This window comes from Rhynchophorus ferrugineus, unplaced genomic scaffold (assembly GCF_030347505.1).
Source record: "Rhynchophorus ferrugineus isolate W39M unplaced genomic scaffold, kcgeb_rfMv2 rfM2, whole genome shotgun sequence".
In the NCBI taxonomy this organism is placed as follows: domain Eukaryota; kingdom Metazoa; phylum Arthropoda; class Insecta; order Coleoptera; family Curculionidae; genus Rhynchophorus; species Rhynchophorus ferrugineus.
This window is the reverse complement of record NW_027472581.1, coordinates 46186857-46212002: the sequence shown is the minus strand read 5'-3', so window position 1 is coordinate 46212002 and position 25146 is coordinate 46186857. Positions and strand designations below refer to the sequence as shown.

Below are 25146 nucleotides of genomic sequence, written 5' to 3'. Positions count from 1 at the left end.
GAAATAATATAATATGGTAGGTTAAAATCGGTAAAAAAGAACTTCGTAATATCAATGCATGGTTAAATATTACATCTACATATGTACAACACATGTCACCATCGTCAATCTTAATAAAATATTTACCTTACTGTATTGTGTGTAATGTTATTATTTTAAAACTTAACAATAGTTAAAAATTTTCCACTTTCAACTTCGACACGTTTTAAGTTTATATAGAAACTAAGATTATGTTCTAGAAGATAATTTTTATAAAATATTGTTATTTATATGAAAAGATTTAGGTATACATTATTAACAGTGATTAAGTCATTATGTGGTAAAACAAATAAAAGGACTATAAATAATACCTTAAATATATTTTGTGTTATATCAAATATTTAATAATTATTTATTAGTTAAGTTGTTTATTTATATTATATATAGTTATACTAAATATAACATTTGTTGTATGGATTTTTTTAATATTCCTTCCTTGTAGCTTATTAAGTATTATTGAATTAATACAACGTATTAATGAATGCCTTTATTTTTAGCCGACTGAGAAGTTATCTTTATACATATTGGATGTTACAATATCTATTGCGGTCGTCACCAATCTGGGGGTGATTTTGTGGAGAGGATTATGGTTATTAGTTGATTTGTATTTGTTTCCTGACGATTTAGTGCTATCATCATGGGCTAGCCTGGTAAGACACATAAGAAAATTGAAAAATGTGCTGTCCAAAATGAAAACGATGCTATTTTTCAACTTTTTCCAATTTTATTAGTCAAAAACTATTACAAATTTATTCGGTAAAAACGGACAACCACTATCCACAATTTTGGTCAATCTTTCGTGTAATATGCGGATTCCGCGTTGATTCGATGCGAATTTGTCTTTGAAGACCATTCAAGAATTGAACTAATTCTTATATCTTCAAAAAAATTAAACTGACTCTGTTGCATTAACTGAAATAGTAATATCTGGAGAAGGTGGTGAGGTAGGATATCCTATTTTAGGGTTTGACCCTTGAAATCACGAACAACATATGAACACGCACTCTATAACAAGATTATTTTGTCATACTTTTCTGATGTAGCAGAGTAAAAGACGCAAAATCATCCTCTTGCACGACCACGCTTGGCTACACTTTGGAAGAGTTGTGAAAGACATACTCTTATAGCTTGAATAAATATCAGATATATCGTCCCTTAACTACCATTTGTTCATCATAGTTTGGCTAATACGAGGTTTTGACCTGCTGAAGAAGTATGAAAGTTGATTGATGATTTAATGCCATGTTCGATTAATGTAAATTGTACACATTTTTCTAAATAAAAGCCCTCTTAAGATGAAAAAGTGCTCAGAATACATGCTAATATTATTAGTAATATTAACGATGAATAGATGCACAATTTTGTTTCTGCAGTAATTTCTTGCTGTAAAGAGACTAACTGTTTACTAAAAGTATGGTGTAATGTTAGACCATTTCGACGTTTATTAGATGGTTATCATCTCTTCTATCGTCTGGTCGTTTCACGAATTAATCTAATTTTTACTCCTTGACAAAACCGGAATGGTTTTTAATTATTTTCAGCATTTTAATACAGGTTGCAATTGATTTTCCAATATAACATGTCAATTGAAAAGTCCCCGGCCTACCATAGTAAAACACATTTTTTGGTAAAATTAGTTTTTTTTTATTCAACATAATTCCCTTCAAGGGTGATACATTGATTATAGCGACCCTCCAACTTTTCGATACCATTTTTATAGTACGATTTGTCCTTTGCTTCAAAATAGGCCTCAGAGTCAGCGATCACCTCTTCATTCGACGAAATTGAAATCTGAGATCAAAATCAGAAATTGAGATCTGAGAACAGGAAATAGTCGCTGGGAGCTAGATCTGGAGAATACGGTGGATGAGGAAGCAATTCGAAGCACAATTTATGGATTTTTGCCATCGTTTTCACTGTCTTGTGACACGGTGCATTGTCTTGGTAAAACAGCACTTTCTTGTTCTTCAAATGCGGCCATTTTTTGGCGATTTGGTCCTTCAAACGGCCCAATAACACTATATAATAGTCACTTTTGATGGCCCTTCCTTTCTCAAGATAGTCAATAAAAATTATTCCATGCGCATCCTAAAATACAGACGATATAACCTTGCCAGCCGACTGTTTTCCCATGCTTTGGAGCGGGTTCATTGTGTTCTATTTTATTCAATTTCAATTTTACGGTCATTCAAAATAATTTTGTGGATTTTTTAAATGTTTTCGTTGGTAACAACTTCTTTTGGGCGTCCATTGCGTTCACCGTCTTCGGTACTCATTTCACCAAGCCAAGTTTTTGCTTCAACTGTATTTATCCCTTCAAAAACAAAAGTTGCTTAACTCAGAATACTATAATTCACAAACTAATGATCCGACAGCTATCAAATTTATTCACGAATTTTTTGAGGGTTAGGGCTAACTAAAAACACATTGATTTAATTATAGTAGCGCCATCTATGTGTCAGGCCGGGAACTTTTCAATTGACCTGTTAGAGATATAAAATAAATTGTTTATGTTTCTGCTTCTTTAACATTTATATTTCTTCCAATAGCGAATATTGTAATATATAGCGATTTTTCATATTGTTCGATTCTCTTATTCTTCATTGGGCACCTTCGTATACAATCGGGCTTTTGTTATATTCTTTGTTTATTATTTAAATATTGAGCATTCAGTGAGAATCAGAGGCAGTTTTCTTTATATTGAAGTATCTAATTACATCAAACACTAACTCTCAGAAAACGGGGGAAGAAAAGTTTAAGTAATATTAATTACACTTAGTTATACCGAGGGAAACAATAATTTATTCCAATAGATAAATGCTGATCAGTAATGATTAATTAAGATGTGTCTAGTTAATGATATTAGAATTAAAATTAAGTTTAAAACTCAAATTTAAAATTCAAAAAACTTAATTTTTTTCTCATAACATAAATACTATGATAATTATTATGAGGAGCATAAACCTTTTCTTTACATGTATAACAACTACTTATTTTACCACATTGTTTAGAAAATAATTTAATTTTTGTTGATTATAATAAAAAAATATCAATATAACATATAAAGTAATAATTAACAAAAGTTTTAGATAATTTAGAGTTCTAAGCGTATTAAAATGCTGTTAATACTGGTTTTAACATACCATTAATACAAATTAATAGAAACAGTATTGGTATTCACCAAAAAGTCCTGAAACCATATATCGGATACACGTGTTGTTTCATCCATGTTTACTTAACAAGTTGCAACAGAAATATTTTTTTCAGAAATTCAATACCAATATATCCTAAATTTCGTAGATACTAAATATTAAAAAAATAGGACCATAATAGTACTTGAAAATATGCTTTCAAAAACTGAAATTTGCTGTTTTGCTAATTAAATAGAAAATAATTATAGATTAGCACAAGGATGATTACAAAAACCGGTTTATTTTTTATTTCAAAAATTAACGAAATAATATAGAATAATAACAAGCCTTTTATTTATATTGTTATTATTTATTAATTATTTCAGATAAAATATGTTAAAATATTTAAATTATAAAACACTTAAAATGTTGATAATATGGTGGCTGTTGTTTATCTTTTCCAATATGAATTATATTGAAAAGAAACCATTAGTTTGATTAATTATTTAAAATGCATACTTTTTAGTTTTTAGGCTATTCGATGGTAGTTATTGTGTTTGTCCTCCAGTCACCGATGAAGAGATTATGCGATGATCTAAGTGGGTTATGTAAGTTGCTAATTGCCGATGCATATCTGATGTTTGCCGTAATGGGCGTGATAGTTGTATGGAGAGGAATCTGGAATGTTTTAAATATATATTTTTTGCCAGGTATGTAGTAGTATAAGAACGTAAAAATAAGAGAAGTAAATATAATTGCTTATAGATGTCCAATATTTAATCATGTGCTTTTGATGAGTTTTAAAGAGAGTTAAAAGAAATTTTTTTGTATATTTGAGACTTAATGTCGATCTTATTTTTTCGGACCTGCTCATAATCCAAGCCGTCGTATTTAGAAGTCAAGTTTCGTTAACACAATATCTACAGTTGATCTCATTTAAGTGTTTTCATGTAGATATATCCAATTTTTGGATTATTCTTGTCATGTTGCAACATCACTTTATCTGTCTATAAAATAATTGTTCCTCTTTTAATGACTGACACCAATTAGTTTCTTTTGATATTTTGATTATGGTTTTTGATGATCTGAATTTCCAAATTTTAAGATACAATCTTTTTCAGTTAGCTAAGATTTTTTATGAGCTTTGTCGAAATAATCGCTATCAACAGTTGAAGTACCAAAGTCGAATATATACCAATACCATTTTAAGTAGTTGTTCCAACAGTACTTTTAGCAGCGGTTTAGAGTGGTTGAACTATAGTCTTGTGGCATAACAAGCAGTTAAAAGAGCAATAGCACTCTTAATCAAGTGTTATTTTAATCACGTTTGAACGGATAGCTTAGTAATTACTTCACATAATAGGGTGTCTTGCATATGTTATAGTTTGTTTTTATACGAACGATTATTGAATCTTATTTCTTCTTAAACATAATTTTTATAATAATTTCGTCCATCTGTTTTTTTTTTAAACATTGTGGTTAAATATGTGAAAATAGATGAATTAGAACATCTGATTAACAATTAATTAAACTTTACTAAAGTGATATTAGTGGACGATATTGGAAGTATTTATTAAATACTTGTTTTTGAAAAAGAAGACATAAGGTTTAGAACGGTTCTCAAACTCTATTGAAGCTTATCCTTATTTGCATTCAATTAATAACTTGAATTTTAACGTATTAATGAAAACATCTTTGATAAAAACTGTGTTAATGTATTAAGAGATTGAAAATATTTTGTCAGAAGCTAAACTCAAAATCTGAAAATTTTTAAATAGGGTTGACTGTAATAGTGTAATTACTGAAAATCTTGGAAAGCACATTTCGCAATGAATTATTTATAGAATATTATAGACCAATTAATTAGTTGGAAATTAATAAAACGGTTTGAAACGAAAAATCAACAGTTGTGTCAACTTGGTTGTGTTGTGTTAACAAGGTAACTGTGTTTTAGAATATATTCGTATAATTCAAGTCGGATATTCTGAAAATGATCACAACATGAAGAACTTAGGGGGAAATTTTCCCATAGGGCATTGTGTTTCGGTTGTTTATATCCCTGAAGGACGCATCGATTGCTAAACAATCATTATTGAAATTGTTGAAAAATAAACATAAATCTAAATAAAATTTTTATTTAACTACTAAAGGGCTCTTTAAGAGTGGATCGATGTTGAAACGTAATGAACCAAGCTGTGGGTGACGAACTTTCTGACTTTGTCTGGTGAACAATGTTTAAGTGTCCGCCGAGACTTCTCATGAAGGAACAGATCCAATTTATCCAAATTTTAATGGTTCTCCTGCATAAATTCGTCTGAATTTACAGATTAGGTTTGACTAATATTGTGCATATTTTTATGATAATCAACTGCATCGTTTGATAGAGACTTATTGGTATATATTTGCGATTCTCGAAAACCACGTAGGAAAAAGGCTACTACCACTAAATCACAGTCAATTTGGTCAATTGGATAACCTCAAATCGTTCATGCAACGTCGCTATTATGGTGTTCGTTGTTGGTTGGTGTTGGCACATAGCACTCGGGCCCGCCATGTTACTAGCAGTTTATACATCCTCATGCTATAACCAATTATGCCATGCCATGCTCTACTGAACTCTATGCTGATCAACAACGAGTTTAAATTTAATTTTATTTACGTCTTTTTAAAATATAATTATTCAAACCAACTGTTTTTTGTTTTAAATAGAGCATACAAGAATAATTCTGTGGTAACTTTTCTCCATCAGGGATATTTTGCGAATAATATTTTACAATTTTTTTTACCAACCATCCAGAAAATTATAACTAACCATCTGTACTACTGATTAAAATATTAATAACATAACTAGTGATATTACAAACGGGGATATCACTACAACCTAAAACTGCCGATATACACAATTTCTGCAGAATCTTAAAACGAAGCTATGTACAGGGTAAAATTATAATTTAAAACAAAGACCGATTTCCTTGAGCGAATCAATTAAGTCCTTCTAAACGGACCAAAGCATGTTTTCCGCCTCCAGAAGGTGCTGTGTTTTCGAGATATAATTAAATTTTATAATCTTCCAATGTGAAAGGAAGATGAATAGGAAGGAGTGAGAGGAAAATACGCTATCGATAGTTTTAAGTGAATTTGTCAGCCATGGTATATAAGCTAGGTTTTAGTATGGCTATTAATTGAGTTTATAAAATGTAGGGTCTCCTTTATTGCGATTATTTCAGCAGTAAGAATAGTGGAAATAGGGGGCAGAATGAAGAGTTTATTATGAGATCTATAATGTACTGCCGCACCCTCTCCTATAGAGGACTTTCGTCTATCAGTAAAGATAACGTCACAATTTTGGTACTCTAATGGGATTTGAAAATATCTTAAATTAATTTTGTTATAAGACGCTAATGTTCGATTTATTTTTATAATGGGCAAAGTCGATGGTGACTCAGATGTGTAATGTATTAGAGGATTGAAGATATATCAATGTGTCGTGTGTATAACGGGTCATTTTGAGGAATTATATACTTCGTCAACATTCTTTTAATATTGCGTTTTTTATTTTTCGGCTTGCTTAAGAATGTCATAAAAATTCTGATAACTTTTTTTCTGTCGAAATTGAGATTCGAAACGTTTTTTTTGTTCTTTTAAGTTCCCCAAAATTTGTATAATAGCAAACTGTAAATATACATTTTTAAAATAATTTTAATGTAATAAACTTAGGTAAAATCGAGAAGAAAGATAAATTAATATTGTCTAAACTACGATAGGAATGAACTCCACTCAAACTCAAAAATGCATTATTTTGTAGGGTGTGTACACACCACTTAAAATCGTACGATGTTAAGTATTAAATACTTACTCTAGTTTTAAACGACGAAAGAAAATGTTTATATGTTACGCTACATCTTCGCTAATTGTGAAACGATTTCAATTCGAAGTTAGTCTCATTTAAAAGTAAAAAATAAAGATCATCTATAAGCAGGTAAAGCCGGTTTTAAGGTTTTTAACCTTTTTAAGTTACTCTCATTGGTCATAGCCAAGATCATGATGTTCAGGGTACCTATTTCTTTTAGAATCGTAACTTATAATGTAACGATTTTATTCTAAAAATATTACTAACAAAAACTATTAGGAATAGTGATTATTGAAATAAATATGGCAGTAAGGTGGAAGGTACAGTAAGCCCTGTAGCGTCATTCTCCTGGAACCATATGTGGTTCATATTGTTTTGTAGAGCTAGTCGTTGTCACCGTCAACTTAAAATCTACACCAAACCGTACTATCTTTTGCATGTATTACCACTTGGTGAACACCGTTTGAATTGGGGTCTTGAATATCATTCATTAAAAAATGCGTTTGGATGTTTTTGTAGTTCTAATCACAATAATTTGGCAATAGTGACAGTGATGAATAATAACGGATAACTTAAACAGGTGGCATTAAACAACATAGCCGCCATAGACAATAGACCGTTCAATAAATCGCAGGTACTAAAAATCTGAGGAATCAATTTTTTATATTCATTCTTTTGTTTAAATTATTTATGTTCTTATTAATAAATTTATCAATGTACGGCTTAATCGCCACTGACTCTTGACATTGACATCTTTACTACTTTAATATGATTTTATATGTTAATAGTACTAGCTTTCTATTTTTAAAATTTTTATTGCCAATCGTGTCCATCTAATTATGTTAATGTGTGCCCTTTAATTTAATAATAATTAATAATTTTTCATTGCTACTATAATATTTTTTATGTTAAATACTTTTATTTATTTTAATCAGTAATATCTTTTGGCGAAAATGCAAAGCATTACTGTAAAGAACTATTACCTAACTGTGAAAATTAATGATATTGAACATGAAATGACATTTTATATAAAGAAGTAATTGTTTAATTTTATTGAGTTATTCAATGTATACAGATGATAACGAGAAGTCTGCTGCCAAAGCCCATCAAGCACTCTTATAAACTTATCGTATTGCTGCTTCGCCATATCCCAATTGTAGCTTCTGGTTTTTTAACTATTTAAATATGGTGATTTTGATGACGATGGCGAAGGACGACTTGAAAGACCGAACAAGTTCGAAGTTATTGAATTCCAAGAAGTAAACAGAGTTAAAATTCTCAAGGAACTTCAAACAGGATTAGGACCTAACTGGTTCCTTGCGTTTATATGTAATCGAAAAGATCCAAAAAGAGATAAGGTGGCTATCATACGAATTGACATAAAGTCTTGGTGTGTGTATATAGTGCGATTATCAAGTTGTAATAAATGAAAATTTTTACAGATATCTACTGACTACTGACGTGAATTGAATGATTTCAATGACGTATTACTGCACAAAAGTCCAACATTTGTGAGTAACAGTTGGCACACTGTTTCGAAATGCTGAAGGAGTCATTATTGTTTCGTCAAGATCTCTTGCCAGAAAAATGGGAATAACTATTGGGAATAATTTATTTATCAGTTAAAATTCCATAGTTTTGATGATTTTTGCTTTCATATTTACATATCGTTTTTATAAAGAGTTTGATATAAATTTAATGAATTATAATAATTATAGTTCAGTAAATATGTAATAAAATTGAATTATATAATTTTGATAGGTTAAAATATAATTTTAATGTGTATGTTATATATTTTAGATGACGAAGAATTAAGCTGTTGGTTGTGCCACTGGGTATCAATGATAATCCTAATGATTATGGGCTGTTCAAACTCAGTACTGGTTCGAGGCGTATGCATCGACTGTGAAGAACCTGACGGAACCTGTGTTATATTTCCGTGTAATTATTTAAGAGTTATATTTAAAGAAGAAAAATACCAGACCTGGTTTTTGATTTTATCTGGCAAAAATAAAAGCTATTCGAATAATTATCCAATCGATGTCACGAATTATCTTGTTGTAAATGTAAAAAATAGTGTTAATGATGACGATAACAATAATATACCCTAGCAAGGAGAATCGCATTTTTATTTATTCTTGAATAATATCATTTATTAATTTATGTTTATGTGTATTGTTATACCTGACCTATCTAAATCGCTGGCCTTGATGTGAACCGTTGACTGTATGCAGCGACAGTGAATTTTAATTACACTTACATCGTGTGACTGCCAAAGTAGGTTTGAGAGATGAAATATTTACTAAACCCTGTAAGTAGTACCCTGTAATAAATACAGCGATTATTCCATTTTAATTGTTAGTAAATTGTAAATATGAAAATAAAAATGGCATGGTAAAAATACAGTGGTAATTATAGTGATACACTCAATTTATCATTCAAATTAAACAGCCAGGCATAAGAAAAAAACAAGGCCAGAGTATAAAAAATCTTGAAGTAATATAAAAAATAATATTTTAAACCTTTCTGCTTAGTTAATACATTTTCTCATTCAATCATATAGTAATTTTGTTTTTAGAATATTTATAAATGCATGGTACTCTGGCCAAAACATTTATAAATAAAAATATAGAAAGTAAGCGGATTATTTATTTTGGTCCTTTCAAATTCATATTCCTAGGATACAATGCACATATACCAGAGCTGTTCCAGTATTCCAAACAGCTTATAACAGCATCCTTGAGCCGATTATTTAATTTAGTTATTTTCTCGACAAAACTCAGTCACATACAATCAACAGCTATATGAGCTACTTGCTGATCAAAAATATCAGAAGGAATTTAAATTGAAATGACAAATACATTTCAGTTTTCTGAACGATATGTAGATTGAGGCACCGAAAAAGGAAATATCTTAAATAACTGTTGAGTGTTCCTCTACAATATATAAAATACGGTTTAGGATATCCGACAATTGATCACAAATGGTAGTAAAATCAAAACGAGCAAAACTAAATTTATAAAGCCAAGGCCTCCGGGAATGGTGTGGCTGCCAAGAAAGTTATAAATGCTTAAAATTCAGTGGCAAGAGTACATATAAAAGTGATAATATGAAAAAAGTGAATGCAAACTTTGTAAAGTCGCGCAACGAGCATCTGGGAAGATGGAGGGAGGTCTTCATGCAGCTCTAAAATCATGACTAAATGGATTTAACATTTCTGCTAATAATTAATAACCCTAAAACTTCCTGACGAGCTAATAACTGACAAATGATGAACAGCAATAAAATATTTAAAGAGGTCTTATCGATGGAGTTAACCAAGTAATAGCAGAAATAATTAATTCCGAAAGGGAACCATTATTTAAAGGCTTTTATGTTCTGATTAGGTAAATTTGGCAATCGAAGAGAGTATCGTCGGAATGGAAATTATTACAGTACTAGCTGACCCGACAGACTTCGTCCTGTCAAAAAGATTTGTAATGTGGCAGTTTTTGTGCCTACGTATTTTAAAAAATTCTCCTGAACAGAACCATCACCCTGGTGATAAGGCGTTGTGAATAAAAAATAATTAAATAAAACATATATAAGGATTGAAAAGTAAGTAATCGCTTTATTGTTAATCATGTGAATCATAATTATTATTATTATTATCATTATATTGCTTTGTGGTATACGATGTTTTTTGTTTGATTACCTGGCGCATAGATAAACAAATCTGATGGTTTTCCAACACGGGAACAGGCAACATACAATTGACCATGTGAGAAACATGGGTTTTCTAGATTAATACCACAAACACTTAATGATTGCCCCTGGGACTTGTTTATAGTCATAGCAAAAGCAAGCCGTCAACATGTCTATAGGAAATTTGCCATTACCAATGTCAATGAGTTGTTTAGAGAATATGTTTCCAGATTGGTCATTTTGCAACTCGACACGCATATTCTTGCTTAAATGAAGTACTTTAACATGTTTCCACAAATTGGAGGACTTTAGACATGCATTGAGTTCATCAGCTGGCGTTGATCGTGGAATCACTGGCAATGTTTGACGAAAATCTCCTGCTAATAAAATCATTGCACCACCAAATCGGTTATTATTGCTACGTAGATCTTTTAAGGTTCTGTCTAAAGCCTCCAAAGATTTTTTATGTGCCATCGTGCATTCATCCCAAACAATCAATTTACATTGCTGCAAAACCTTTGCCATTGCAGAGTTCTTCGAAACGTTGCAGGTTGGAGTTTCATTGCTTTGCATATTTAATGGCAATTTTAGTGCTGAATGGGCTGTTCGACCACCTTCAAGCAAAGTTGCTGCGATTCCCGACGAAGCGAGTGCAAGTGCAATTTTATTTTGTGAGCGAATTGTTGCTAATATTAATGAAATAAAAAAAGTTTTTCCTGTACCACCAGGTGCATCTAAGAAATAAATCCCTCCAGTTTCATCATTTGTTACTTTCATAAGAGTTTCAAATACATACTTCTGTTGTTCATTTAACAGTGGAAGATTTGTTTGAATTTATTCTTTCAAAGCGTTGAGATCATACAGTCTTTCTCGATGCAACTCTTGGTTAAAAGCGTCATGCATTGGACGATTGGGCGCGGTCAGGCCTAATTGAATTAATAGTTTGTTTGACATTATCAAGCACATGTCCTCAATTGAAATCAATGCTTCATTGTAAATTTCTTCACTGATTTGTATATTTGGATTTCCCATTCTATTCCGTATTTGATACAAAATATCATCACACATATAATCTTTGTACTTCATCCACAAATCAATTGGGTTTGATGGGAAGCATGTAGATATGATTATAGAAAACAATGTTCGTATTTGATGAGTGTGTGATGATATTACAGCATCATTGAGAGTTTGATCCCAATGAGCGTCATTTTCAAGCAATTGCAAACGTTGACAGGCTTCTCTGTAGGATCCACACAATTCACCATCAACAGTTCGTAACTGTTGGAATGATGTTGGGCCACGTACATTGACTAATAGCAGTCGTAAATAAAAACATTCATCATTGCTTGGATGTACTGAATAAATCCGGCCAATCGCATCGGTGGAATATACATCTGTATATCCTGGAACTGGTTTTCCTTGTTTCCGTCGTATAAATCTCCTTGAGGATTGATTCCAGGTATAATATTTTGGCATTTCAGAATATAGCAATGTTTGTGCGAAATCATCGTTTTGGCATGTCTCAAAAAAACTGGTTAATGTAGTAGATGGTGGCTGAGCAGCTCTTTGTACTGCGTTCTGTGCTGTAAAATACACTCTTTGTCCATTTTCTAAATGCACAGCTAAGTGAACAACAGAAGGGTGTCTCTCATGAATAGGAAAAGAAAATATTCGCCAAACTGCTTCATTACTACTGACATAGCGGCCCATTTGGTATTGGGTAACTTCATCATTAGAATTCTCTGCACCAATTCCAATCACAGCCATATCACTCCCTTTGGTTACATATTTGCAAATGTATTTAATCGATTTCACTGAATGGCAAGATTCAACGTTGATGTGTGCTTTGAATGTCTTTGATAAAATGGGTGAATATGGAACAATCCAACGATTATCTATTTCAATATCTTGTTAATTTAATTTGACAATTGTTGATTTTCCATTGTCTGCTGTCGATCTGCGACGATACAATGGATAACCGTCATTACCAGTAATTGTTTCCGATATTAATGTCCGTGGATATCGTTTTGAACATTTACCATCCATCATACACGGTGAATTTTGATTAAGAGTTCCACAGGGACCATGTATCATGTTTTTGATAACTACCTCATGCAATCCAGGATCTACTTGTACATTAGGGATTTCAGCTGATATCACTGCATCAACTTCATTTGGCCTTATCTTTTCAACCAACCAAATCAAAATGTGTGCATGTGGCAATCCTCGTTTCTGCCACTCCACAGAATACATCCAGCAGCGTGTCTCACCAAACACATTATGTTTTACGATGAAATTCATTAAAGATTTCAACTTTTGTCTAAAGACTCTGGCTGTAATATCATGACGATCAATGGATGATTTCCCAGGTAATAACTCCTGCTTAATTTCTATCCATTGCGGATTGAATGTAAATGTGATGAACAAATCTGCTGTACCATAATGACGAACATACGACATGGCATCTTGAGCATATTCGTGCATATGCCGAGGGCTTCCGATGTATGTTGCTGGAAGAATAGTCATCCGACCGACATTCTGTGCATTTCCATCAGTATTAATCGCATCTCGAAGGTGAATATACTCTTCAGATCGGAGTTTGGTTTGATTCAACCTGATGAATGTTAATCTCTCCGTTTCAATTTTAACATACATGTCATCAACATATTTGTGATATAATCGCCGACATTTCAATATGTGATTATCTGCATTTTCCCGAATCATTAGGCGGTATGAATAATAGTTCATTGAACTGACTTTTTTGTTGGTTTCAGAACCTGTAAACAGATTTTGTTTTAATAACATTCAAATATAAAATTAAAATACATAATATAGTGACTGAGATATTATCGCCATAGCTAAACTAATATTTTAGTTACCTGTAATGGGATTTATCATTTTTATTGATAAATCGTAGCCATCTTCACCTTGCCAAAATATAATGGGATATTGCAGTGCATCATATGAGCGGTTGTCCTTTATAGGTTGTAATTGAAAATTCCGACGATGTAAAACAATATCACGGGATTCCAAGTTTTCTCCAACTACAACGATAGCAACTTCATCAATAGTTGGTGCATTAAAACGTCTTGTATGTTGACCTGCAGGTGTTTTATCAGCTCTGATTACAATTTTGTGATTATCGGATGGCATCAGATCCAGGGCAGTTTTAAACAATATAATCAATTGATTGTGTTGATGAAATAAAGTTTGTAATTGTTCTACAATAGACCTTTTTACTAAATTGTTATGTGCACAACGCAGATCAATTTCTTGTGGTGAATTGCCCATAAAATAAATTTGCAGGAATTTGTTGTCGCTATCTGACACTGGTAACAGTGAACCTGCTCTGTGATATATTTGCCCTTGTATCTGTAAATTAAAAAAATATTATGGTGTGGTATAAATTAATGGATTGTCAATGATCAAACTTAAATAATATTTGATCTTAAAAAGTATATATTTAGTTTTAACTAATATCTATCAAATATAAAATATAATAAAAGTGTCACTGAAACTGAATCACCATATAATATGATGACTAAGTGATATATTTCGTAATGATTAAGAAATTGAAGATTAGTAACACATCTTAACTTTGGTGACAGAAAATTTTGTTCGCTAAAATAATTATGAGTAACTGCTATAATACATACCTTGAAAGTTGGCATAAAATTTTCCCGAACTGCATTTGTTGCCCCAAATGAAGTCATTTGAAAGCAATTGTTATATTGTTGAATATGTGTCAAAAAGTGTATAGAATCTGTTCCTATTCCTGAAACCAATGAGTACAATGGTTCTGGTGGTGGATCCAATTGTATCAATTTCACTTTACCATTTGCGCAACACAATCCATTGGCTTCGTTTTTGTATTTTAATGCCTTACAGTGTGAGCAAACCAAGTTCATAGAACCAATAACAACACATTGGTAGTTACTGTAGTCAATTGACACATCGTAACTGAAAGCAGCTGGATTCAAACTTGCGCGATTATTAGTTGAATGTCGCGCTCGCGCTTCACGCGTTTGTGATATCCGAATTCTTTCACGTTCATTTCCGTCGTCACGTTCTTGTGCAGTACGATTAGATCGGTAATTAGCTTGGTTTATAGCATTTCTGGTTCTTCTACCTAAATTGCTTCGTCTTATAGGAGGCATATCAAATATAAATTATTTTTTCACTAATCACGAACTAAACAAACACTAACTAACTAAACACTCTGCACAAAACACGATATACGAATTTGTTTCGTGTATCACTTGACAATTCATCTGTCATCTGTCAAAAGTCATCTGTAACAGACAACTTTTTTTTTTAAATTTGATATGACTTGAACTCAAATCCTTTTAAGCCGTACGAATTGTTTTATTTATTTAAAATTTGAATTAAATTTTAAACAAATAAAAAATTTTAAATAAATAAAACAATTCGTACGGATTAAAAGGATTTGAGTTCAAGTCATATCAAATTTAAAAAAAAAAAGTTGTCTGTTACAGATGACTTTTGACAGATGACAGATGAATTGTCAACTGATACACGAAACAAATTCAAACAAAAAGGGCTATTTTTAGGGTTTTTCCAGCAATAATTCTAATTTTTCTCGCCGTAAAAACCATCCCTGAACTTCAACGAATATTTTAAAAAAAGATTTGGCCAAATTGGTCCAGGCGTTGTTGAGTTATGCGCTTAGGAACATATTTTGCGATTCATTTTTATATATAAGATTGAAAAATACATCTATCAATTGTATCAATTTTAAAAGCATTTAGGAAAATTAAACAAAAAACTGACTATCTGATTATGAATCTTGCGACTTATCGAACTACCCTCGTATAATATTTGAATTTGGAAACATCGAAGCTTAAACTATCTCTAGTCGGTCGAAAAGTCTGTCGAACTCTGTCGAAAAGACAGGCAATTTTTAGTGTATTATATTAATATTGGTTTGCTTAGTATTTTTTCTGGATATAATCTCTTTTTAGATATTTAAAGTAATTTTCTATTTACATGTGGTACAGAACATCAAAAAGTTGATATCATCAATATATAATTGATATATAAATTATTGATTAATAAAAAAATATTTCTAATATGTCTATTAAAAACTTAAATTATTTTATTCCCCATTTGTCTTTTTACATATTTGTCCCATTATTTATTAAAGTTTAGGGCATTTAAAATTTTTCCTAAGAAGGTAAACGTTGTTTAATCAGGAGAAGGAAAAAAAGGCGTCCAACACTTGCTGGCTTCCTTACAAGTCTTATATATCATTATTAAGTCGATTTTACCAAAATCTAATTGAATTATCCATGTAACTGGACATATCCTGTCGAGAAATATAATATTTCAGTTTGAATATATTAAAGCTTTGAAAAGTATCGCTAGTCCATGAATTATTCTAGAGTAGATTGGTTAAGTAACACAAGTACAAGTCAAGTACACAGTACGCACAAGATGTAAGGACACCATAACCATAGCATTGGAAGTTTTGCTTTAATAGAATCATCAAAGGTACACTGATGGATGAACGTACAATCCATACTCACAAAGAATACTACCAAATGAAGTAACGACTATGTACAGGATATAGAGAAGATGTCAAATCAATCTATTTATCAATTTTCTATCAATTTATCGATATCTATCAATTTTCTAATATATGCACACAATTTAGCTTAATACCTACCTAAACCTATTTATCTATTTACAGTATTATTTTGACTACCAACTGGTCACTTTGAAGTCGGTGCCGAGTCCGAACAACACAAAAATAATAATATAATTTTGTGACATATACAAAAAATTAAATTACCAACAAAACAAATCTAAATCAATATAACTGTTTGAGAAATATTCCGAAATCCTAACACATATTGCTGCAAAACACTACCATATTATGAAATAATAATACGACCAACGCATAGTCAAAATGGTTTAGATTTAGTTTGAGGGCCATTACAATATCATCAAAGATCATCCTTGACCTACAGAATCGTTAGACTTCAACATAATTGAACCATTATGCGGAGTTTTAGAGCAGAGATTGAGAAGTATATTTCCTTTTCCAATACCCCTGAAGCAGTTGGCGGATCTTTTGGTTCAAGAATGAGACAGCATTTTATTGGAAACTATTCATACACTATTCTGCGAATATTTAGCAGCTGCTTTAAAAGCAAATGGTGGCTCAACACCTTATTAATAAATAAATATTGTGTATATGTAATGAATCTTTATTTCCATGCCCTGTACGTCCCTTTGGTCATGGTCACAATGATATGGCAATGGTTAAGTAATGAGTGCCTGGTTTAAAAGGCGAATAAAATGTTTATAATTTACTATTTCATTTTTCTTAATTATATTAAAATAATATTGGGTTGATTTCTCTTTTAAAATAAAGTTTTAAGTAAATTAAATGTGTTGAAACTACACCTGCGTAAAGTTATGTTTTTACACAAAGTACTTTGTGAATTCTAGCGTTATTCAACCCATACCACGATTGCACACTACAAAAATAACTTTTTTTTACTAAAATGGACATAACAATTTTTCAATATTTTGGATTACTCATACATAGTGTATATATATATATATATATATATATATATATATATATATATATATACTCGACGGCGACCCCATAAATTAGATAAATCAGAATCGACTAGTGCCGTCAGTCGCTGGCAGGTCGGAGAGCGCGCGGTACTCGCAAATTTAATAAATCCATCACGTGATCGGCCGTCCCCACCGACCATCGTCCTGCGACTCTTATCACCAATAAAATTTAGTCAGTCCTCAAAAAGAATACCCTGAGTTCATCGGCGCGCACCTGCCACCATTTGTACGATGCATGGATTTTCTCCCGTCTGACTCCACCGGTACAACATGCGAGGTAGTACCGTCGGTTTACCCGACACTTTCCAAGGCAGCGGGACCACTTATTACACCTTAATCACCGTCTTGGACCTGTTATTTTCTGCCCTAATTGTGTGCCCATGTGTGGTCAGTTATTGGAGAAGTGTGTGGACGCTGATGGACATCTATGTCTCTCCGAACGATCATCTGTTAAGCGCCGTCATCTCCACGTCGGTGGGTGTATGCGGACATTTGTTTTTCCTACTATTTCAAAAAGTGCTAGAAAACAACTTCCACCCCGATAGAAGCAGAATATTATTTTATATAGTGAGTCGGTTATACACGATCTGTTTCGCGTTTACCTGCGTCAATGGATGGAGAGGCCCATGGGAGATATTAACAGTTCACACCAGAACCGATTTTAAGAGTGTTATGGTCACTACCACCGTTGGTTTAGTCGCTCTAATTTCCATGAGAGCTTTAAGGAACGTTTCTTCACCGCCGTGTGTCATTGTAAATGATTCGGTTAAAGGGTATTTTGAGGTGCTTACCATGTTCAGAGTTACGGTAAGTTATTTTCACCTAAAGCTAAAATTACTATATAACTCTCCTTGTATAATCTTGTCCCCATTGGTCCCGTAATTAAAGATATTACACGACTGTTAACTAATCATTGTGTATGTACTTGAAGAAACGAAAGATTATTTAATTTATTATTTGCAAGATTAGCTTACACAAAACTTTCATTCCCTTTCTAAATTTCGGATATATCAAGTTAGTTTTTGTTGTATTATCTAAGCAGTTTACACATAAACACGTGCTTGTTTAAATACCTAGCTGAAAAAATATCCTATAATAATGATAAAGAAGTTTTACTATTGTGAACAAGAAATGATCAATTTTAGTTTAATCTAAAAATTTTAATGAAAATTTAGAACATATAATATTCGATATTTTTAGAATGCCAATTATTATTTTTATGAATTAGTGGATGGGGCAAAAAGCCTATGCAACCTTTTCTGTTTTTAAAAGATTCGCAACACACCTTCATATGTTATTATGCACATTCATCAGTCATTTTATTATAGACTTGTTTTATATTTATTTCCGGGTACACTTTCATTTTTGGATATTTAAAGCAGTTTTCATGGTCTATATGCGGCCCAAAACTTAAAAGTCTATAACTAATATTTAAATAAAAACGTCTATAACTAATATACTAATATTGATGACTCAATCTATCAAAACATTAAAAGTCGTTAATTTTAATTAATGTACATTTGTCAAATTATTTATTGGCAAGGCGTTCAAAGTGGTTTTTTGAACAATACATGGGATTCATTTTCCGAGTTTTCTTTATCACATTTAAATTGATTTATCCAAAATCCAGTTGTATTATTAAGGACTGTATATTTTTACATAATGTTTGTCATTTCAAAAAATAATTATTTTATTTAAATTTAAAAATAATTGCTGAAAATAATTTAATGTCAGTTTGTTAAACTTTTTATGAAAATGTATAGGAAATTATTTTTCTGTTTTGTTGTTAAACTGGCATATTTTCTTAATAATATGTTTTTTCTTATATGTAAGGTCTTATTAACACATTTTTCAGTAGACATAAGAGTCGTTTCACTAATAATTGAATTATTATTAAAACTAATGATAAAATGCCATAATACAAAGTTGTAATGTATTGAAATGTATTAGAGTTGTAAAATAACTTTCTAATTTCTTTAATTGTATAATTTGTTATACTTTAAATACATGCATTTCATCCAGTCTGTAGTTTAAGGATAGAAAGTTTATAAAATACGTCTTATAGCAGCTATTACCTCATTGTTTGATGAAAATTGTTTCATATGAAGGAATGCCTAGGGACATTGAAGAACTAGAAGACACACGAAGTTAAATATGCTGCGTATAGAAAAAGTTCTTCATTAGTTGGTTGATTTTTGGTATAATTATTTTATAAACTTCAATGGTCGAAAATGTAACAATCTAAGTTCAGTAGTAATGCAGTATAATAGTTTATAGTTCAGTATTAACAGTTTAGTAGTAAACTCTGAAAAAATTCCTCTGCTTGCTTGCTCTTGCTTAAATGAAGAAACGACAAAAATCTTTTAGGAAATATAAAATGGAACTCTAATATGTTTATTGTATTAAACACAAAACTGTGTTTTAAAAATTCCAGATTACTTTTTTTATTACATACTAGCTGACCCGACAGACTTCGTCCTGTCAAAAAGATTTGTAATGTGGCAGTTTTTGTGCCTACGTATTTTAAAAAATTCTCCTGAACAGAACCATCACCCTGGTGATAGGGCGTTGTGAATAAAAAATAATTAAATAAAACATATATAAGGATTGAAAAGTAAGTAATCGCTTTATTGTTAATCATGTGAATCATAATTATTATTATTATTATCATTATATTGCTTTGTGGTATACGATGTTTTTTGTTTGATTACCTGGCGCATAGATAAACAAATCTGATGGTTTTCCAACACGGGAACAGGCAACATACAATTGACCATGTGAGAAACATGGGTTTTCTAGATTAATACCACAAACACTTAATGATTGCCCCTGGGACTTGTTTATAGTCATAGCAAAAGCAAGCCGTCAACATGTCTATAGGAAATTTGCCATTACCAATGTCAATGAGTTGTTTAGAGAATATGTTTCCAGATTGGTCATTTTGCAACTCGACACGCATATTCTTGCTTAAATGAAGTACTTTAACATGTTTCCACAAATTGGAGGACTTTAGACATGCATTGAGTTCATCAGCTGGCGTTGATCGTGGAATCACTGGCAATGTTTGACGAAAATCTCCTGCTAATAAAATCATTGCACCACCAAATCGGTTATTATTGCTACGTAGATCTTTTAAGGTTCTGTCTAAAGCCTCCAAAGATTTTTTATGTGCCATCGTGCATTCATCCCAAACAATCAATTTACATTGCTGCAAAACCTTTGCCATTGCAGAGTTCTTCGAAACGTTGCAGGTTGGAGTTTCATTGCTTTGCATATTTAATGGCAATTTTAGTGCTGAATGGGCTGTTCGACCACCTTCAAGCAAAGTTGCTGCGATTCCCGACGAAGCGAGTGCAAGTGCAATTTTATTTTGTGAGCGAATTGTTGCTAATATTAATGAAATAAAAAAAGTTTTTCCTGTACCACCAGGTGCATCTAAGAAATAAATCCCTCCAGTTTCATCATTTGTTACTTTCATAAGAGTTTCAAATACATACTTCTGTTGTTCATTTAACAGTGGAAGATTTGTTTGAATTTATTCTTTCAAAGCGTTGAGATCATACAGTCTTTCTCGATGCAACTCTTGGTTAAAAGCGTCATGCATTGGACGATTGGGCGCGGTCAGGCCTAATTGAATTAATAGTTTGTTTGACATTATCAAGCACATGTCCTCAATTGAAATCAATGCTTCATTGTAAATTTCTTCACTGATTTGTATATTTGGATTTCCCATTCTATTCCGTATTTGATACAAAATATCATCACACATATAATCTTTGTACTTCATCCACAAATCAATTGGGTTTGATGGGAAGCATGTAGATATGATTATAGAAAACAATGTTCGTATTTGATGAGTGTGTGATGATATTACAGCATCATTGAGAGTTTGATCCCAATGAGCGTCATTTTCAAGCAATTGCAAACGTTGACAGGCTTCTCTGTAGGATCCACACAATTCACCATCAACAGTTCGTAACTGTTGGAATGATGTTGGGCCACGTACATTGACTAATAGCAGTCGTAAATAAAAACATTCATCATTGCTTGGATGTACTGAATAAATCCGGCCAATCGCATCGGTGGAATATACATCTGTATATCCTGGAACTGGTTTTCCTTGTTTCCGTCGTATAAATCTCCTTGAGGATTGATTCCAGGTATAATATTTTGGCATTTCAGAATATAGCAATGTTTGTGCGAAATCATCGTTTTGGCATGTCTCAAAAAAACTGGTTAATATAGTAGATGGTGGCTGAGCAGCTCTTTGTACTGCGTTCTGTGCTGTAAAATACACTCTTTGTCCATTTTCTAAATGCACAGCTAAGTGAACAACAGAAGGGTGTCTCTCATGAATAGGAAAAGAAAATATTCGCCAAACTGCTTCATTACTACTGACATAGCGGCCCATTTGGTATTGGGTAACTTCATCATTAGAATTCCCTGCACCAATTCCAATCACAGCCATATCACTCCCTTTGGTTACATATTTGCAAATGTATTTAATCGATTTCACTGAATGGCAAGATTCAACGTTGATGTGTGCTTTGAATGTCTTTGATAAAATGGGTGAATATGGAACAATCCAACGATTATCTATTTCAATATCTTGTTAATTTAATTTGACAATTGTTGATTTTCCATTGTCTGCTGTTGATCTGCGACGATACAATGGATAACCGTCATTACCAGTAATTGTTTCCGATATTAATGTCCGTGGATATCGTTTTGAACATTTACCATCCATCATACACGGTGAATTTTGATTAAGAGTTCCACAGGGACCATGTATCATGTTTTTGATAACTACCTCATGCAATCCAGGATCTACTTGTACATTAGGGATTTCAGCTGATATCACTGCATCAACTTCATTTGGCCTTATCTTTTCAACCAACCAAATCAAAATGTGTGCATGTGGCAATCCTCGTTTCTGCCACTCCACAGAATACATCCAGCAGCGTGTCTCACCAAACACATTATGTTTTACGATGAAATTCATTAAAGATTTCAACTTTTGTCTAAAGACTCTGGCTGTAATATCATGACGATCAATGGATGATTTCCCAGGTAATAACTCCTGCTTAATTTCTATCCATTGCGGATTGCATGTAAATGTGATGAACAAATCTGCTGTACCATAATGACGAACATACGACATGGCATCTTGAGCATATTCGTGCATATGCCGAGGGCTTCCGATGTATGTTGCTGGAAGAATAGTCATCCGACCGACATTCTGTGCATTTCCATCAGTATTAATCGCATCTCGAAGGTGAATATACTCTTCAGATCGGAGTTTGGTTTGATTCAACCTGATGAATGTTAATCTCTCCGTTTCAATTTTAACATACATGTCATCAACATATTTGTGATATAATCGCCGACATTTCAATATGTGATTATCTGCATTTTCCCGAATCATTAGGCGGTATGAATAATAGTTCATTGAACTGACTTTTTTGTTGGTTTCAGAACCTGTAAACAGATTTTGTTTTAATAACATTCAAATATAAAATTAAAATACATAATATAGTGACTGAGATATTATCGCCATAGCTAAACTAATATTTTAGTTACCTGTAATGGGATTTATCATTTTTATTGATAAATCGTAGCCATCTTCACCTTGCCAAAATATAATGGGATATTGCAGTGCATCATATGAGCGGTGTGTTTCCTTTATAGGTTGTAATTGAAAATTCCGACGATGTAAAACAATATCACGGGATTCCAAGTTTTCTCCAACTACAACGATAGCAACTTCATCAATAGTTGGTGCATTAAAACGTCTTGTATGTTGACCTGCAGGTGTTTTATCAGCTCTGATTACAATTTTGTGATTATCGGATGGCATCAGATCCAGGGCAGTTTTAAACAATATAATCAATTGATTGTGTTGATGAAATAAAGTTTGTAATTGTTCTACAATAGACCTTTTTACTAAATTGTTATGTGCACAACGCAGATCAATTTCTTGTGGTGAATTGCCCATAAAATAAATTTGCAGGAATTTGTTGTCGCTATCTGACACTGGTAACAGTGAACCTGCTCTGTGATATATTTGCCCTTGTATCTGTAAATAAAAAAAATATTATGGTGTGGTATAAATTAATGGATTGTCAATGATCAAACTTAAATAATATTTGATCTTAAAAAGTAAATATTTAGTTTTAACTAATATCTATCAAATATAAAATATAATAAAAGTGTCACTGAAACTGAATCACCATATAATATGATGACTAAGTGATATATTTCGTAATTATTAAGAAATTGAAGATTAGTAACACATCTTAACTTTGGTGACAGAAAATTTTGTTCGCTAAAATAATTATGAGTAACTGCTATAATACATACCTTGAAAGTTGGCATAAAATTTTCCCGAACTGCATTTGTTGCCCCAAATGAAGTCATTTGAAAGCAATTGTTATATTGTTGAATATGTGTCAAAAAGTGTATAGAATCTGTTCCTATTCCTGAAACCAATGAGTACAATGGTTCTGGTGGTGGATCCAATTGTATCAATTTCACTTTACCATTTGCGCAACACAATCCATTGGCTTCGTTTTTGTATTTTAATGCCTTACAGTGTGAGCAAACCAAGTTCATAGAACCAATAACAACACATTGGTAGTTACTGTAGTCAATTGACACATCGTAACTGAAAGCAGCTGGATTCAAACTTGCGCGATTATTAGTTGAATGTCGCGCTCGCGCTTCACGCGTTTGTGATATCCGAATTCTTTCACGTTCATTTCCGTCGTCACGTTCTTGTGCAGTACGATTAGATCGGTAATTAGCTTGGTTTATAGCATTTCTGGTTCTTCTACCTAAATTGCTTCGTCTTATAGGAGGCATATCAAATATAAATTATTTTTTCACTAATCACGAACTAAACAAACACTAACTAACTAAAAACACTGCACAAAACACGATATACGAATTTGTTTCGTGTATCACTTGACAATTCATCTGTCATCTGTCAAAAGTCATCTGTAACAGACAACTTTTTTTTTTAAATTTGATATGACTTGAACTCAAATCCTTTTAAGCCGTACGAATTGTTTTATTTATTTAAAATTTGAATTAAATTTTAAACAAATAAAAAATTTTAAATTAATAAAACAATTCGTACGGATTAAAAGGATTTGAGTTCAAGTCATATCAAATTAAAAAAAAAAAAGTTGTCTGTTACAGATGACTTTTGACAGATGACAGATGAATTGTCAACTGATACACGAAACAAATTCAAACAAAAAGGGCTATTTTTAGGGTTTTTCCAGCAATAATTCTAATTTTTCTCGCCGTAAAAACCATCCCTGAACTTCAACGAACATTTTAAAAAAAGATTTGGCCAAATTGGTCCAGGCGTTGTTGAGTTATGCGCTTAGGAACATATTTTGCGATTCATTTTTATATATAAGATTATATTTCAATTTAATCGTAAAATAAGAAAAACCAATATAAATAAGAAACTGAATTACAAATACATTTAGAATCATTTTTGTAGGATAACATAATATCTTCAAAATATAAATACGTTATTATTATCTTCAATAAAGAAATAATGCTATAATCATATGGGTCTTTGCTTGAATACTTTTCTCAAACATTCTCATATATTCTCATGTATGATTGTATATATTTTTTAATGTATGTTCGCCGATTTCTCTGTCAATTGTGGGTTGATTTTCAAAATTCTTTTTTTATTCCAAAAAGTGCAAGGTGGTTCCATTGAAATTAAAGCACGATCTGTTGGGGTGAAGCGGGGGGATCGAGGGAAACCCTCAAATATCAAAGGGACGTACAAAGTTTTCACGTATTTTT

At 31.9% G+C, this 25146-nt stretch overlaps 5 protein-coding genes across 8 annotated transcripts in view; 2 read left to right on the top strand and 3 right to left on the bottom strand.

The window, feature by feature from the left end:
- LOC143191031 (uncharacterized) overlaps positions 1-9140 on the top strand; it is a 64690-nt gene extending 55550 nt beyond the window's left edge. For all 4 annotated transcript variants that reach the window (XM_076395678.1, XM_076395679.1, XM_076395677.1 and 1 more), the window contains 3 exons: positions 537-689; positions 3697-3880; positions 8821-9140. In XM_076395678.1, the coding sequence (XP_076251793.1) occupies positions 537-689; positions 3697-3880; positions 8821-9131 (648 nt within the window). In that variant the 3' untranslated portion in view covers positions 9132-9140. The remainder of the gene's footprint in view (positions 1-536; positions 690-3696; positions 3881-8820) is intronic.
- A 1470-nt stretch (positions 9141-10610) lies between these two features.
- Positions 10611-14996, bottom strand: LOC143191029 (uncharacterized). Its single transcript, XM_076395673.1, has 3 exons — positions 14361-14996; positions 13584-14076; positions 10611-13481 (listed from the first exon to the last, which is right to left on the bottom strand). Exons 1-3 carry the CDS (start codon positions 14859-14861, stop codon positions 12616-12618), a joined length of 1860 nt encoding a protein of 619 aa, XP_076251788.1. The 5' UTR covers positions 14862-14996; the 3' UTR covers positions 10611-12615.
- Positions 14367-21546, bottom strand: LOC143191035 (uncharacterized). Its single transcript, XM_076395686.1, has 3 exons — positions 20534-21546; positions 14540-14996; positions 14367-14479 (listed from the first exon to the last, which is right to left on the bottom strand). Exon 1 carries the CDS (start codon positions 21491-21493, stop codon positions 20852-20854), a length of 642 nt encoding a protein of 213 aa, XP_076251801.1. The 5' UTR covers positions 21494-21546; the 3' UTR covers positions 14367-14479; positions 14540-14996; positions 20534-20851.
- fusl (transmembrane protein fuseless) overlaps positions 17475-25146 on the top strand; it is a 28669-nt gene continuing 20997 nt past the window's right edge. The window contains exon 1 of the mRNA XM_076395681.1: positions 17475-18123. Coding sequence (XP_076251796.1) covers positions 17587-18123 — 537 coding nt within the window. The 5' untranslated portion in view covers positions 17475-17586. The remainder of the gene's footprint in view (positions 18124-25146) is intronic.
- On the bottom strand, positions 21795-23379 carry LOC143191032 (uncharacterized). Its single transcript, XM_076395680.1, has 2 exons — positions 22897-23379; positions 21795-22794 (listed from the first exon to the last, which is right to left on the bottom strand). Exons 1-2 carry the CDS (start codon positions 23309-23311, stop codon positions 21929-21931), a joined length of 1281 nt encoding a protein of 426 aa, XP_076251795.1. The 5' UTR covers positions 23312-23379; the 3' UTR covers positions 21795-21928.

Coding starts and splice junctions, on each gene's coding strand:
- LOC143191029 (XM_076395673.1), bottom strand. CDS start 14,861: ATGCCTCCTATAAGACGAAGCAATTTAGGTAGAAGAACCAGAAATGCT. Junction 14,077..14,360: donor ATTTTATGCCAACTTTCAAG/GTATGTATTATA, acceptor TTTAATTTACAG/ATACAAGGGCAAATATATCA. Junction 13,482..13,583: donor AATGATAAATCCCATTACAG/GTAACTAAAATA, acceptor ATCTGTTTACAG/GTTCTGAAACCAACAAAAAA.
- LOC143191035 (XM_076395686.1), bottom strand. CDS start 21,493: ATGCCAAAATATTATACCTGGAATCAATCCTCAAGGAGATTTATACGA.
- LOC143191032 (XM_076395680.1), bottom strand. CDS start 23,311: ATGGGCAATTCACCACAAGAAATTGATCTGCGTTGTGCACATAACAAT. Junction 22,795..22,896: donor AATGATAAATCCCATTACAG/GTAACTAAAATA, acceptor ATCTGTTTACAG/GTTCTGAAACCAACAAAAAA.